This window comes from Schistocerca piceifrons, chromosome X, assembly GCF_021461385.2.
Source record: "Schistocerca piceifrons isolate TAMUIC-IGC-003096 chromosome X, iqSchPice1.1, whole genome shotgun sequence".
Lineage (NCBI taxonomy): Eukaryota > Metazoa > Arthropoda > Insecta > Orthoptera > Acrididae > Schistocerca > Schistocerca piceifrons.
In genome coordinates, this window is record NC_060149.1 from 588,764,365 (window position 1) to 588,781,325 (window position 16,961).

Below are 16,961 nucleotides of genomic sequence, written 5' to 3' on the forward strand. Positions count from 1 at the left end.
AGTGGAAAACTGTGGAAGGAAAAGGGCAAGGCATTTACATTCCTGGGACAGGAATGTAAAGACGAGGAAAAGAAATGCAGGAGAAGAATATGTACGGAGAACAGGCAAGAAAGTCCACCAACGTAAACAAGGCCCACCATGTGGTCGTCAACTTAAGTGTTATGCACGTTTCAATGATGAACAATGCGAAACAGTGTTCGAAAGGTTTTGGAATATGTGTGACTTTAGTTTACAAAATGCATATATTGGTGGATGTGTGAAAGTAAACCTAGCAAAGAGAAGATGTGGTGCAAGTGGAAATGAGAGCAGGAGACCACACATCCGTGATTTTTATATTTCGTTAGAGGGTAGTGATAAAAGAGTTTGCAAACAGGCATTCATATCTTTGATTGGAATCAATAATGGTAGACTTTCGAGGGCAGTTTCACAAAGACAGACTAACAGAACACCAAAACAAGATGGTCATGGAAGACATGGAAATAGACCCAAGAAAACTAGTGATCATCAGTCCAATTTAGTTGTAAATCATATTAATAGTTTTCCACTGTGTGAAAATCATCATTCAAGAGCTTCTGCTCCAAACAAAGTATTTGCCTGAAGGTCTTAATGCAGCTATGATGTATAAACTTTATGTTATTTGGATGAAATGGGAACATAATCTTGATGAATTTTGTATTTAAAATATCCCTGTAAATATACTCATTAACAGTATCAACTTCTCTTTTCCTCACCATCTACTGACACATGCAAGGTGTGCGATTCATTGCGATTAAAACTTTCACATGCGCAGGAAGACGTTGAAAAAGATAGCGTCCAAGAAGAGATTTGTATCAATTAAAAATGAAACAGGCATATAATAATCCAAAGACTGATACAGCTTATTCTAAAGACCACAGTTCTGTGACAGTGATAGCATTCGATTTACAACAAGCTCTTTCTACTCCCCATCTACACACTAGTGAATTTTTCAACAAGAGACAGTTGTGGACTTATAATTTTTGTGTGCATGATTGTACTTCAGATGATGTGCACATGTATGTATGGCAAGAACATATTGCAGGACGAGGTGCTGATGAAATAATATAATGTTTAATTTAAATATGCTTCTAACAATCTTCAAAATATTGATAAATTAATCGTGTATTCTAATAACTGTTTTGCTCAAAATAAGAATATATCCTTAGTATGCTTTTGACTGCAACTTATTCACAGACAATATGTCAAGGAAATAGTTCACAAGTATCTAGTATCAGGTCGTAGCTACCTACCCTGTGATAGGGACTTTGGGCTCGCAGAGAAGAGAGAGATTGAAAAGATGTGTGTATACACCTGCTTGGTGGGTAGATCTTATAAAAAATATACTAGGATAGGTAAAAGAAAATTTAATGTAACTGAACTGCAACAGGTTGAATTCGTAAGTTCAAAGCCTTTAACTGATAAAATAACTAATCGTAAATTTATTGAGGATAAAGAACCTGGTGCTTTCAGTCTCATTTCAATGCAGAAAGTCCGTTGAACAACCACGGAAATATTGTGTCAGGTATTGTTATTCAGACAGTATAGAGCAAGGTGCTTGTATGAATATAGTTAAAGGACAAAGGAGAAAGAGGGTTGGATTGTTTGGGGGAAAGAGACCAAACAGCGAGGTCATCGGTCTCATCAGATTAGGGAAGGACGGGGAAGGAAGTCGGCCGTGCCCTTTCAAAGGAACCATACCGGCATTTGCCTATAGCGATTTAGGGAATCACAGAAAACCTAAATCAGGATGGCCGGATGCGGGATTGAACCGTTGTCCTCCCAAATGAGAGTCCAGTGTGCTAACCACTGCGCCACCTCGCTCGGTGGAAAGGAGAAAGAATAAACACATCCTTTAACTACAACATGTTCAGCTAGTACCAAAATATTCCAACCCCAGGCCAATAAACCCAAAGAAACAAAGATATTAATGACCTTTTGAAATCTGTTCCATCCATTCACCATTCATTTTATAGTAGTCTGGTATCTCAAAATAGAACTGAGGAAGATGAAAATATGCAACATATTGTGGAGAATGACAGTGAAGACATTTTTGATTATGTATAGTAGGCCTACTGTGCAAGCTTGCTAAACACATACTGAAAAAGAAAGCTCTTGCTTGTAATGATAAGTTTATAATCTAATTATTTTATTGACATAACCACTTTGTGTAATGTATTGTTACTTTAAATTCAGATTAAAACTTGTAAAACAACTATTAGGATGAACATATGATTAATTACATTACATTTATTCAAACAACATTTTCTCTTCTTTCTCACGTACACAAAAATGTCGGTGCAACAGTGGTCTAACCAAGAAAACTAGTTGCAGGTGCCTCATACAAACTGCACTATTTCTAAAACTAATTCACAAAAGACTTTATAACATTGTCGTTAAGTTAACCAATCATTATGGAATACATCACTACCAAAAAAATTGGGACTTCCAAATTCCAAGAAAAACCACAATTGTATAACTTTGACCGTCTGTTTATTTCTTGAAAAAGTGGCTTAGACCACTGTTGCACTGACCCCTCAATTGCTAAAGTTAAGGTTAACACTCTCCCCGTACACATCTTTGCTGCTGAAGACTCCCACAACTAGCAACTGCATAAAATTAAGCATATGGTAACTACTTCCTCATAGTAATTTTATACTCTACAACTATTACTTGAAACGCACACCAAAATACATGGATATTTGCACTGGAAACAGGATTGTTAAGCCAATGTTGTCAGAAAAAAAGCATGGATGGGAAGGGGGATCTCAGGACAAAGTTCTTAGTGTAGTTCTGATGCACTGATATTTTCATCATCTGGACAACCAGAGGGGTTGAATGCTAAAATACAAAGGAATTCAAACAATAATCACAGACTGGATTCACCTGTGTGCCACCTTCCTTAAGCCTGTTTTACACTAGACATAAGACTCTCACAAGAAAGTAGTCCACTGCAGCACTCCATGTGATAGAACGTCCAACCACAAAAGCGTTTATACGGCAAGTGTGTCACGTCGTCTGCTTTACGTGTTTGCTGTGTTTGTTGACAACTTCCAGCACGTGAATCGACGGCTTTAGTTCACTTTCGAGACTTTCGGGTATTTTATGTCTTTCTAAGGAAACTACATTTATTTGTACTTTAGACAGTCACTATGATGCTGTATTTAATTGTTTTCATGCAGTTTGTATGGAACTATAAGTTGCTCACATTTGTAAGTGGCCTCAAAGCTGTTTAAATACTTCCAGAAGACAAGGCTTAGAAAGAATTGAAGAAGATATCGCCTTGGCTTTTATTAGCATAGTTGTGGCTTTCACCATAAAGAAAAAATCTGAAGAAAAATGTGGCAAAAAATAGAAGCTGCTGGGACCAGGAAAAGGACTGCTATTCCTTATTGATGAAGGAGCTGAGGCTGGAGGATCCACTACTGTATAAAATTTTGTAAGAATGGATGCAGCTTGTTTTGACAAGCTGTCATTCTTCATTGAGCCAAATATTCACCTGAGATACAGCATTAGGAGGGAAGCAATTTCGCCATGCAGATTGGCAAGACTAATTTTGTGTGTATATTTTTTCATACGATTGCTTGATCAGTTATATTAACTGAAAATTTTCATATTTTATTCCTTTCTGGGTTAACAGTTACATTGTTATTCCTGACAACTGGCAAATCTTACAAGAGCTTTTTCAGTTTGAGCACCGTACGTCAGTTTCGAGTGTCTAACCCGATAAGACACACATGCTGTGAAATCCGTAACTCTTTGAGGGATAAGCATTTGAAAGTACTTGTTTCCTGTAACTTTCACTTCTTTCTTGCAGACTCCAACAACTGAGGAGTTCCTTATAATAGCAGCAACTTTTTATAAATTGTTTAACTGAGATAAAGCTTCAAATAATACTTACTGAAAATTGCAGATATTTCACGCATTAATTTTTGTGAGATGAAGAACCTGCTGTACTACTTTTCACTGATCGGGAGCAAGATACACAATACACATAGAACATTGCCCCATTTGTCAACTGTGCTCCCCACTCTGTGTCTGCATATGGGCAAAGCACCTACATTTGCATGAGAATAGGATCCATCCTATTCCGCCTTCTAGCAATTGTACGCGTGAATGTTGTGCAAAGAGTATCATATACGTGGTAGGTGCCAGCAGAAATGGTGCATCACATGTAATCTTGCAAGCTCACATGCCCTGTGTATAATGGGCTTTAGTGTTACCAATCTTCCAGATGGTCAACTCTATACTACAGCCCATGTCGGACCAATCAACTAATAGCAGTACTAGCACATCAACTGCGTCTGTGCTTTCCTTGCTAAATTAAAACTCCCCCACATGGGGCACATGCATCTCTTCAGGTGCATATTCATTGTGGAAATAAATTCCTCATACCACACAAAACTTATTTACTACTGGATGCTCCTGAAAATAAGTGTCACACAGCAGTTTCTTTCCATAGAATATGTGTAACTCCTACATCATGATTGATTTTCTGAAATCTGTATCCAGAACGGCAATTTTTTTTTTATTGTTCCCAACTGTATCCTGGTCAGAACCTGTACTGCTACACTATCCACTTTTGTGGTGTATGGTTAATTTCCTTAGGACTGCCCTTGTTGGACTATGATTCACTTACCATATCTACTGTGGCTCTGCACAAATAAGGTCTTTTTTAACAACTGGAGCCTAAAATGTTGCAACTGCTGTCATATCCAGCTCATTTATATACTATCTGTGAATAAAATACTGTGAACACAAAATTCTTTATTGCACATTGTATTCTGAACATTCCCAACTGAAATGCCCACAAGAATTTAAAGAACTTTTTTTGCAACTTGTATGTTTACAAGAAATGGTGCCCTGAATTTCAAAAAGATACACTCTACTAGTACATCCCAAGGTTTCCTCGAATCATTCAAATACAGAGCTTTCAATACACACTAAAAGCCGAGATCATACACGATTATAAAGCTAATTTAAGCTACGATTTGGATTATATATTCTAAATACATTATTATATGAGGTCACTGAAAATTTTTTAAAATCATAACGTGTATTAGTTTATATTTAAGTTTGATGGGACTAATTTTCAAGCACCACAGAGAACTGATTTCGGTAAGCTGGGTTGGTTTTCCACAGATCACTACAAATCTTTCTGTGGCAAGGTGGTCTGGAAGTTGAAGGTAAGAGTGAGGATCCCACTGAGCCTAATAATTCTAATTGAAAGGTTCACTGCACTGACATGCAAGCTGCTGCTGTAGCTCCACATCTACACACTTGAATGAAGCTGACAGCCACAATACATTTATTTATTATTTTCATACAATATATCATCAAGCTACCAAAACATCTATGAACAGTATCCAAATATCTGAAGACTGTAAATGAACTAATAAGATAATCTCCTAATGAAGGCACACAGTACATGACAAACTCAATTTACACTCTGCAGTAGTGCTGGTGCGATGCAACTGGAATCGTTATCACCTGGGTTGTTGTTGGTTTTTCCTATTGTACCAAAAATGTCTTCCAATATAAGTAGTTGGATTCAGGAAGACAGTATGGTAAGGAACAAAGTCTGAGGGATAAGGTAGTTGAGTTTGTCAAAAAATTAAACAGTGTGCATTGTTGAAAGGCATACCATGATGCAGCAACTACTTTTATATGATGCTTGGCTTCACAAAGTGGTTCTTTTTCTAAGATAAAAATGTCCTGGTAAAAATGTTGATTTACTGTCTGTCCTTAACACAGAAGTCTTAACAGTAATCACATTTGTCTAATTTCTTTTTTAGGATCATAATGTGCATATGATTTGCTAATTTTCACTTTTTTTCCTTTTGTTGGAGTTAGTGTGGCACTCCTCATCTTGGTGGATTTTCCCTCCAAATCACAATACAAAACCCTGCTTAATTACTATTAATGTGTTTTTCTTAGATGAGGAATACTTTAATCTGTGCAAGAAGATGGCGACATGTTACAAAAGAAAGTGTTCCATATCCTCAGTTGATTTACTGAAATATCAACAACACTGTAAGTAATTCACTTCTTCCCAAGCATTCTTATAGTTACACATATCACACAAAATTTGATTCCTAACATTTGGATATGTCATTCTGGTGCTATGTGGTTGATCTTAAATTGATGCTCCTGAATGCTGAAAATTCCTTGAAACATCAAAATACTTCAACCTTTGACAAAATGCCCACTACCAGTGCCTGCACCCTTTCGCAAAGGCCTCGGCAGCAAACACACACCTCACAGAACACAGAAATTGCTAGCAGAACAAACTACTATATAATGTGATCTAGATCATATTGTTACAATAGTAAGTTGAGACTAAACCACAGCCAATGGATAAGGCCAGTATCCTCTGATAGAACACCAAGTTACCAATATCATTACTTTATTGTATTATCAAATTTGTAGATGATTTCAGAAAAAGCAATGAACCAGTTCTATTATTCTTTCATTTACAGCAATGTTTCCTTTGGAATTAAGTACAATAAAAGCCAGGAGTTTTCTGTTCTTAATTATTTTTAAATAATAATGTTTATAAAATTTGTGCAGAAGAAGACTATCATTTTCTGCTAATTATGTACTATTTATTAATTAAAGAATATTTAACACAGTAGAAGTATAAACAAACTAATGCCTTTGTGGTGGTAGACTGGCTCAAGTTGCAGTTTTATCTACAAAAATTATAATTTGTACAAACTTAGAAAGCATTTATAAGTAATGATGAATAGCCCCTCCTCTTTGCATAAGTCTGTAACTTTTTTTCTGTCACTATTACTGACTGCCTGTCAGTTCAATGAAATATAAACTAGTATTTCTGTTACGCCATTGTGTTCTTCCATTACCTGCTTTATTACCAAGCATTTGTCAACAAATGCTTTTTCTTAATCTCATTTCCTTCCCATATTCATCTGATGTAAAATTCCAGAAAATACTTCATGTGCTGTATTCAGTAATGTGAATCACCTGTGAGCTCCATTTACTACAGCTGGATTTTTTCAACAACATATTTGCCATAACGTTAGAACACTTCTGCTTTTCTGGCACATTGTATAAACACAGACATCTCATATGACAATTCACCTGCGTATGCAGTAACATGTATGGCTTTTCTATTTACAAAAGTCTTTAACAGCTACTACTAAACACCATGCGCACACACAAAATCCATCTCAGGTTCTACAAGAAGCCTTTCACTTCACAAACAGTAATTATCAATTTTTGTTGCCAAGCATTACCTTTATTCTGTATTGAATCTTGTTTTCTATAAATGTCATCTTTACGTCAATTTCACATGTTTCTTGGTGAACTGATTTCATTGATCACTTAGCAATCTCTTCTGTTGCCAGAGATCCTATTCCAGTTATCTTATTTGGCTTTTCGAGTTACCCTAAATCATTTAAGTCTGATATGAGGATGGTTCCTTTGCTATGGCCACAGCCAATTCCTTCCCCATTCTGCCATCAACACAAACTCATACTCATGAACTTAAACCCATGCTTGATGTCATTTCTATCTGTACCTAAGATCAAATTCTTAGTCCTGCTCTTCTTCGCACAACTAAATAGATACTTTCCTGATTAACTTTTTCTAAACTGTCCCACAAATCTTCAACATTTTCAGCAGTTCTTATTTTATATAATATTTTGACACTGTCAGTATTTGCAGGACCAGTTTAAGGCCCAAGCCATAAGTTACCACTTGAGATGCCCACCAACCTGAGAGGGGTGCTGCAGTGCAAGGTGTGTGTACTGTGCATATCACAATTAGTAGTGAAAACTGTTCCAGGTTAAAGTGTAGGAGGAAGGTACTAAACAAGGTGCTTCAGTGGAATAATGTTCTTGAAGTGGTCCTGCCTGTTTTGTGACTAGCCTTGCAGAAGTTTAACATTTGCCCCTTCCCTGCCCTGCCCCAGTTGCTGTAATTTGGTTTTCTTTCACAATTTTGAATAGATACTCATTTGTAATATTACCAGGAAATAACAATTTCTATGACAATCATCATACCATTATGTCTTTTACACATTGTTCTTTTTTAAAATAGTTTTATGACTATCAAACACATGTAATACCAAACATCAATTGTTTGTTCCACTTTTTCCAGGTGGAAGTATGCCCACTGCCCTCAAACTACTTTCCATGTCAATTTTATACTTATTTATGTGATTATTAAAACAGAGATTCAATTACCTATGGCACTAATTTATTTCATTATGTTCCAATTTTTAGTCAGGCACTGGTTGTGATGTTGCAGATTTTCTTCCACCAGTTTTTGTCTCTGTAGTTGGAATAGAAGCACATACAAAATTGACACATCAAAATTGTACCTCGCTCAGTATAGTTACAAGAGATAAAGACTTTAGTATTACGTGATTGTCACACTCCATGCACAACCTTCAACATGTAAATGCTGATTGTCAGTCTGGCTGCATCACCACTGAGTTATATTTGTATGTTTAATTACAACTCAGCTAAAATCATGTGCAGTCGTTAAGTCAGTCAGTCTGCGAATAACAAAGTTCTGCGATAGCAATATGTCCGACCATTTGTGTAAATTTCCAACTGAACATTTATTGAGTATGGACAATATATTATTATTGTCACTTGTTTTATTATGTTAGACTCAAAGTCTAGGAGACTTACAGAATGTTTGTTTTAACACCCCTATTTCAGCAGTGAAGAAGTACAGAGCAGAAAACTAGTTCAGTGGTTGTACGAAAAGTTATTTAAAAATACTCCAACCTCCCAGCAATCAACAACTGGGCACTGGAAGACTATTTATGAGGCCCTTGTTCAAACAGTAAACTTACATCCTAAGCTGTGGTTAAGTCACATCTCACTTAAGTGCTAGCCAAACTACGTATATAGGAAAGGCAAGCAGACATTCTGTGAAGATGTGTCAAGGGTTATGTCTCGATAACTGAATCACAGATACCGCCCATGAAATCCAGTAAAACAATGATACTTTTCATAAACTATAATTAAAAAATCTAACAAAAACCAGCATTTAGTATCATTTGGAGGCACCACTGCTCAAATAAAATGTGATCTTTCCAAGTACGAGTAATATGCGAGACGATAAACAATGAAATATGTAGATAAGCATTACATAATAACAGAAAAGGCCATTACAATTTAAACAGATCCTGCACTTCCAGTGCAATATTTATGGCAATGACATCGTTTTAAACAATATTTTAAGTTGCAGTCAAACAACCTCTGACCATCACACTGACCTGCATTATTGAATGATCACTGGTTTTTAAGATGCACTGTGCAGCAGCAGGAAAAGCTGTGTTTATTAATGCATCACTTAATGGTGGCTTTGAGTTCCTTACAATAGTCTGCAATGCATCCAAAGCATTTGCTGCAAGTCCTATAAAAGAATAGGCATTTCAAATGGTAAAAATGCAATGTCCTTATTCTATCACTCGTCCTCTACTTAAAATAAGGGAAAGACAACCACTCACCAATAACAGACCAATGCATGGAGCAGAGGCTTAACATGAACCAGCAGTCACACTAGCTTTCAGGCTCTTTCTTCTCTTAAAGTGAAAGTACGCACGCACGCACAGAGACACACACACACACACACACACACACACACACACACACGGACACACACACACACACACACGGACACACACACACACACACACACGGACACACACACACACACACACACGGACACACACACACACACACACGGACACACACACACACACACACGGAGACACACGGACACACACACACACACACACACACGGAGACACACACACACACACACACACACACACACACACACACACACACACACACACACGGAGACACACACACACACGGAGACACACACACACACACACACACACACACGGAGACACACACACACACACACACACACACACACGGAGACACACACACACACACACACACGGAGACACACACACACACACACACACACGGAGACACACACACACACACACGGAGACACACACACACGGAGACACACACACACACACACACGGAGACACACACACACACACACACGGAGACACACACACACACACACACACGGAGACACACACACACACACACACACACGGAGACACACACACACACACGGAGACACACACACACACACACACACACGGAGACACACACACACACACACACGGAGACACACACACACACGGAGACACACACACACACACACACGGAGACACACACACACACACACACGGAGACACACACACACACACACGGAGACACACACACACACACGGAGACACACACACACACACGGAGACACACACACACACACGGAGACACACACACACACACGGAGACACACACACACACACACACACACACACACACACACACACACACACACACACACGGAGACACACACACACACACACACGGAGACACACACACACACACACACGGAGACACACACACACACACACACACACACACACACACACACACGGAGACACACACACACACACACACACACACGGAGACACACACACACACACACACACACGGAGACTGGTTATTAATACTCTATTATAAAGTATTTATTAAGAAAGCAGTACACATTTGGCAACTAGTTTGGAACCAGATGGTTCACTCTCAAGCCTGGTCTACTGAGGCTGCACTGAAAAGTGTCTGATCATAATAAATAACATCACTGGCAATACATGCTTTATAAAATATTCACAGATGACTGTCACAATCAACATGTGCATATATTAAAGTTATGAAATATTGTTAACTCCATAACAGAATTAAGTTGTCCATTTTCCGATGGACAAGCAGTTATTGGAAATTTATGAAAGGCATTGCAAATTAACAGGATGAGAGCTGTTCCTATAGAAGTTTTGTTTGTATAGTTAATTTATTAAAGAGAGGCAATCTGTCCCCTCTTTCAGTGATTAAGCACATTACTACAAAAATACCACAAAGCAAAACTGTCACTGATAGCTTTCATCTCACATAAAATGAAACATTATAATCTGCACACAAAGTAACCATCAATGTGCATCACTATCCACTTCATTAAAATCAAATTTATTTCTTTGACAGAGTGAAGAATACATGCAGTACAGCACGTATTACTGACTTGATGGAAGACTGGACTACCAATATGTACTGAAATTGACAACTGTCCGAATGAGTTACCAAATTTGCATAAGAAACTATTGAAGGAAAAGCCATCTTTAAATCTATGCTTATTAGTAGTAACCATTAATTCAGGAACAACCATCAAAGTTAGAAATTAATTTTCACATCTAGAATTATGTTCTCCTTGGCAGTGATAAAACAGAAGGGAATATCACAGACTTAACTCTGGAAATATTCAGCACATGGCAAGGCAGGATGCTGCATAGCTGCAGCCCAGATGCAGGATACTTGCTGCAGGTGGACATATAAGGCAGTAATGGCATAGCACTCATTTAGGCATGGGCCAATCAAGTCTTCTAGCAACCACAGGGTTAATTTGTTTGTCACGACAAGATTTTATAAGCAAAAGGTTGTGCAGAAAATAACCAAAACATTTTCTCACTATGGAAAAAAGAAACCATAACAGTATCTGAATATTCCGTTATTGCTCAACAGAACTTAATACTGTATAGGAAACACTTTCCAGGTGATCTGAAAAAAATATTGTTTATGTATCATGCACATCAGGAAAGTGCTTCATATTTAATATCAAATTAGAAACTACATTTAAAGAAAATGATACCCAAGTTTTTTTATGCACTCACCTGCAACTATCTTCTCCTGTGGTGCATTCAAAATGCTGACTAATGTAGGCACAAATCTTTGTTCCAATTTCACCAAGCTATCTGGACTCATTGAAAGTTCCCTGAATATATCTAAAGCCACATTAACTATTGAATGATCTGCAATTAGAAATGTAAATATAAACAACACATTTGAGTGGAAACAATGAGAATAAAGTTTGAACAGACTGATAGGGTGGCAATCTCTTAGACATGGGGCCCCATAAAATATAAGATTCCTGGCATACAATTCAACCCTTTGAGTACCAGTGGCTTCTGCCTGAAACCACCATTTTATTGCAAGACAGATGCATCTAGTGGTACACTAGAAGTACTACTTGTTTAAAGCAATAAAGTAATAGCACAGAGTCTCTGATACACAACTGTAGGATATTGTTAAGTGTTTTTATTTTTAGTGGCCATAATGAGGAGGCAATTAACAGTGAATGTAAGTCTATTTAAAGTTATTGTAATGCGCAGCTGACTTAGTACTACTACTGTTACAAGTGGTTTTGAAACTAAACCACTGGATTAGTATGTACTTTTGATAAAGTTATTAAATTTTACGCCCATTGTGGCTTGTTATTTAGGATTATAATTTGTTTTAGGCATTAAGAGTTATGGAATTTTCAAGATGTGGGATTGTGTTGGGGAGAAACGCAAAACTGCTTTCAAATATAGCTCAGGAAATGAGAAGTGGCTGAAAACCATGTCCCAGTGGTTCCAAAATGAAACCACAACTTTGAAATGATTGTTTCCTTTTTGACAATTTCTTCTTTTGTTTATTGCTTACTACGATGATAAAGGCAAAATAAAAATTTATATTTAAAAAGAAAACAGAACATTTGAACATTCTTGTTACAAAATGTGCTGGATGGACGCAATAGTATTCTGTATCTGAATGTAGACCCTAGAGACCACTTTACAGCGTGTGATGGTGGATACTTCTGGAACTACTGGGAACAAAGTAACGGAAGCTGGGTTGAGATTTCATGTTGCCATGTGTTGTTTACCGTTTACACCATGCGAAAGACAACAGAAATTTGCATTGTGTGGAGCCAGAGTTGGCTGAGATGTGGAGTGGCATTCTGTGGCACTCAGCAATGAGCCTCGATTCTCTTTGTGGTAGACAGATCAACGCCAAAGTATCAGTAGAAAACCTAGTAAAAGGTCACAGAAAGCAGTATCTCTCATTACCCATACCTATCCAATTGCTGGAATCATGATATTGGGAATTATTGGATAACACAACAAGACTGATTTGGTTACTGTTGAAGGGAGGCTGAATGTTTGCAGGCATGTGGTAAGAATGATAAATCTTGTCATCATACCCTTCACAATTGGAATACCACATGCCATATTCTGTCATGGTAGTTCACACCACCAATGCCTAGAGGAATAAATGGCTCCTTGATTGGCCTGTCTGGTCTTGTGATCTGTCAGCTACAGAGCATGACTGGCACACAATGGAAATATATCTACTGTCATAGCAGCTTTCAACCAGAAATGTTTATGAACAGACACAGCAAGTGTTTCAGGCTTGATAAATTTCTTAAGATTTTATTCTGACTGTTAACTCATATGACAACAAATACAAGCATATTTTTGTGCCCATAGGGGTCACACCTCATATTGATGATTAAAATCATTTCTGAATGGAATGGGAGTGTAATCATTTGGTACCCATTATGGTAGGCTGTTCAAATGCTGCTCCCATGGGGCAAGAACACCCCTGCCAACCTCTCATTGCACTTGTGAATAGGCACATGTAATGCACACTACCTGTCAGAGGGCTTGACTGCACATGCTTCAGCTGCTTGGCCGTCTCTCCCCATGTGCTCAGCCAAGGGAATATAATCGACTACTCCATGGCCCAGCTGCAAGACTGACTGCATGTCAGCTGTAACGGTCTGCATTATGGGAAGAATCTGTATCAAGCTTGACAAATATCAGACTGCTTCATAGTGTAACACTTTCCATGTCCTTTAGTGCATTATGATTGGGGTGTAGTTATCACTTGCAATGTATAATGGTGAAGTATTATTATAAGATGGTGAAACATCTAATGACATGTGGAACACCATCTTCTCTGTGCTTCAGTAAGTTGGAAATTATTGTATGCTTTACACCAACCTTTTTTTTACCTATGATCTTCAAATAAATAAGCTCTGTGTTTATTCACTGCTACACATACATTACCAAAGCAAAAAATGCTCCTTAAATGGATCACTGACCTCCATTTGAGACCGTATGGTGAAAAATTTCAACTCTTACTCAAATACAGCTGTAGACATGTTTTCTTGTTACCACATTTTCATGTTGTGGAAATAATATTGTTAATATTTGTGATTTATGCTACTTTTGCATATAAATGATTTTAGTGTAATTTTTTAAATTCTGACCTTTAATTACAAGTGATCACTACATGATATCAAATTGTTGGATTTTTGTAAGCCAGCTTTGTAAATTCTTGGCAACAATGAAGAAGTGACAAATCCCAAAACTAATCGTGAAAATAGTACGACAGATTATGTAATGGTCTTATTTTCACAATATACAGCATAACAAAAACAATGTTATGTCATCTTTCATATCACCACTTCCAGTGTGTCCAACTATAACACGGAAATATCAAAAATGGACTAAGAGTAGAATTAGTTTCATTACCATGTTGCTCAGAATTTTGCAACAGCTGTAAGCACAAGAGGAAGAATGGTGTCAATCTTCTTCTATCACCACCACCACCACCACCACCACCACCAATAATCCCAATGTTGGCTTTTGCAGACTTTCCGAAAACTGCTTCAGAATATTGTCAGCTTCCACTTTAACTCTATTGAGAAAAATGAGCATCTTCACTGAACTTTAAAAAAGGTGGATTTAAACATATTTCAAATGTAGCGAGTAGCACACTACTTTGTTCTGATGGTGACGAAGACAGTTAATGGGGGTAGGCTCTGTTCATCCTACACAGTAACCACTGTTGGCTGATCCAGAGATGCTTGGAAATACCCTTATTTGCTCATGAAGCCATTTTGACAGCAGTCCTCACAAAGAAGTGGTTGCACATGATTAATGTGTTACCCCAATTGTTATCTGTGAGGAACAAAGTAAGTTTTATCGAATGTTGCGCTTGCTTCAATGTGACAACGACACACACAGGATCACTAAGTATTATACTCTGTTACAGTAATGGTCAATAAATTACCTCTTTCACTTTTAAACAGGCTTTTACCGTAATTAAAACACAAGTGATACAATTTTGACATTGTGGCCCATGAAAGCAAAATGTCTTACAACTTCAGAGATGATTTGCACAGTGTGCCTTCTCTGTTTGAAATGGACAAAAATTTCCTTTTCCCATTCTGTTTGGGACATCTGTCAGATTGGCAGCAGTCCTCTATCATACCTTTCCCTCTCATGGTCCTATTCAGGAATGGAGGACCACTTATTAGTTTGGAAGTTATAGAATGAAACATGGAAACATCAGTGACAATGAATGTTTGAGTGAGGTCAAATATTTTAGGCCTTTTAACAACAAACAAACCTGACCACCTTGAGACTGTCAGTGTAGAGACAGGGATTTGTAGTCACATAGTAGCAACAATGGTTACAAAAGTTTTAGACATCATGTAGTTAGTTCCAGTATGATGGATGTAATGGAATTATGGGCAAAGATTAAACTGACTGTAAATCCTGCTCTAGAGAAGTATGTGCCAAGTAAGTAGGTTAAGGAGGAAACAGGCCCACCATGGTTTAAGAAGACCATCTGGAAAATGCTGAGGAAGCAGAGAGCCTGCACTCATGGTTCAAGAAAGACTGCAAAAACTGATGATGGGCAAAAGTTAACAGAAAGTTGATTGTTTCTAAAAAGTTCCATGCCCCAAACAACAACTTTTACTGTCCTACCTGAGCAAAGAATCTTGCCAGGGAAATTCCTGTCCTACATAGAATCACAAAGTGGATCAAAGGCTCCTAACCAGTCACTCAGCAAATGGTCTGGTATGGCAATAGAGGAAAACGAAAGATGAAGTTTTCAAGTTCATGATGACATAACATTGTCTATCACAGACACTCGCATATGGAGGGCAGAGGATAAGCATACCTGGTGTTGAGAAGCAACTGAAAGTTGAGAAAAATGCCACCCGGATGCGATGGAACTGCAATTCAATTCAGTTTTAGAGAGTGTACTCTATGACATGGGCCACTTATTTAGCTTGCATTTATCAGAGATCTCAAGTAAACACAGTGCAAGTAACTCTCGTATACAAGAAGGGCAAAGGAATGGACCCACAAAATTAGACACACACATCCTTAACATGGGTATGCTACAGAATTCTTTGACATATTTCAATTTCAAATAAAGTCAGTTTTCTTGAAACAGAAGAGCTTCCGTCTGCAAATCAGCACAGATTTAGAATGCATTGCTTGCGTGAAACTCAGCTTACCCTTTTCTCACACAATATCCTGTGAACCACAGATGAAGGACAACAGGCAGATTTCATAGCCCTGGATTTCCCGAAAGCATTTGACACAGTGCCCCATGGAAGCCTCTAAGAGCAGAGGACACGGATTAAATTCCCTGATATGTGAATGGCCTGAAGACTTCTCACACGGTAAAACCCATGTACGTTGTTCTCACAGGAAGTGTTCATTGGATACAAGGTTATCGTTAGAAGTGCCCAGGGAAGTGTGATAGGACCGCTAGTTCTCAATATACATATAACAGCGAACCCGGCAATGCTTCACAATTGCTAAATATGTATGGGAATTGCATATAAATTCTTATCTCCTCCTCCGCCACACTCTGAGCTTCGCCTTCTTCCCCTTCTTTTTATAATCTCCTCCTCCCTCTCCATCTCTTCCATCCATTCCAATTCCCCCCTCCCCCCTTGAGCCCTGTATGTTGCTGTTGCAAACAAAACCTTGACATCACCTGTGTCCAGCCAAATGTTTATTAGAGTATCGCGTAAAATTCTGAAGTAAACCAGTCGAGAACTTTGATATGTTTGCTAATGTGGTTTTCTCTTTATATAGTAAATACATATTTATACAGCACATACATTAAAACATATGTAACCTAAATGTCTGTCTGAATGTTTCTAAGACTATGATGTAAAAACTTTAAGTAAACCAG

At 37.9% G+C, this 16,961-nt stretch overlaps 1 protein-coding gene across 1 annotated transcript in view; it reads right to left on the minus strand.

Annotated features, from left to right (window-relative positions):
- Window positions 1-16,961, minus strand: part of LOC124722121 (importin-9) — a 147,894-nt gene that overhangs the window by 22,901 nt on the left and 108,032 nt on the right. Inside the window, exons 13-14 of the mRNA XM_047247326.1 lie at window positions 11,807-11,944; window positions 9,269-9,408 (exon numbers count right to left, since the gene is read on the minus strand). Of these exons, the coding sequence (XP_047103282.1) occupies window positions 9,269-9,408; window positions 11,807-11,944 (278 nt within the window). The remainder of the gene's footprint in view (window positions 1-9,268; window positions 9,409-11,806; window positions 11,945-16,961) is intronic.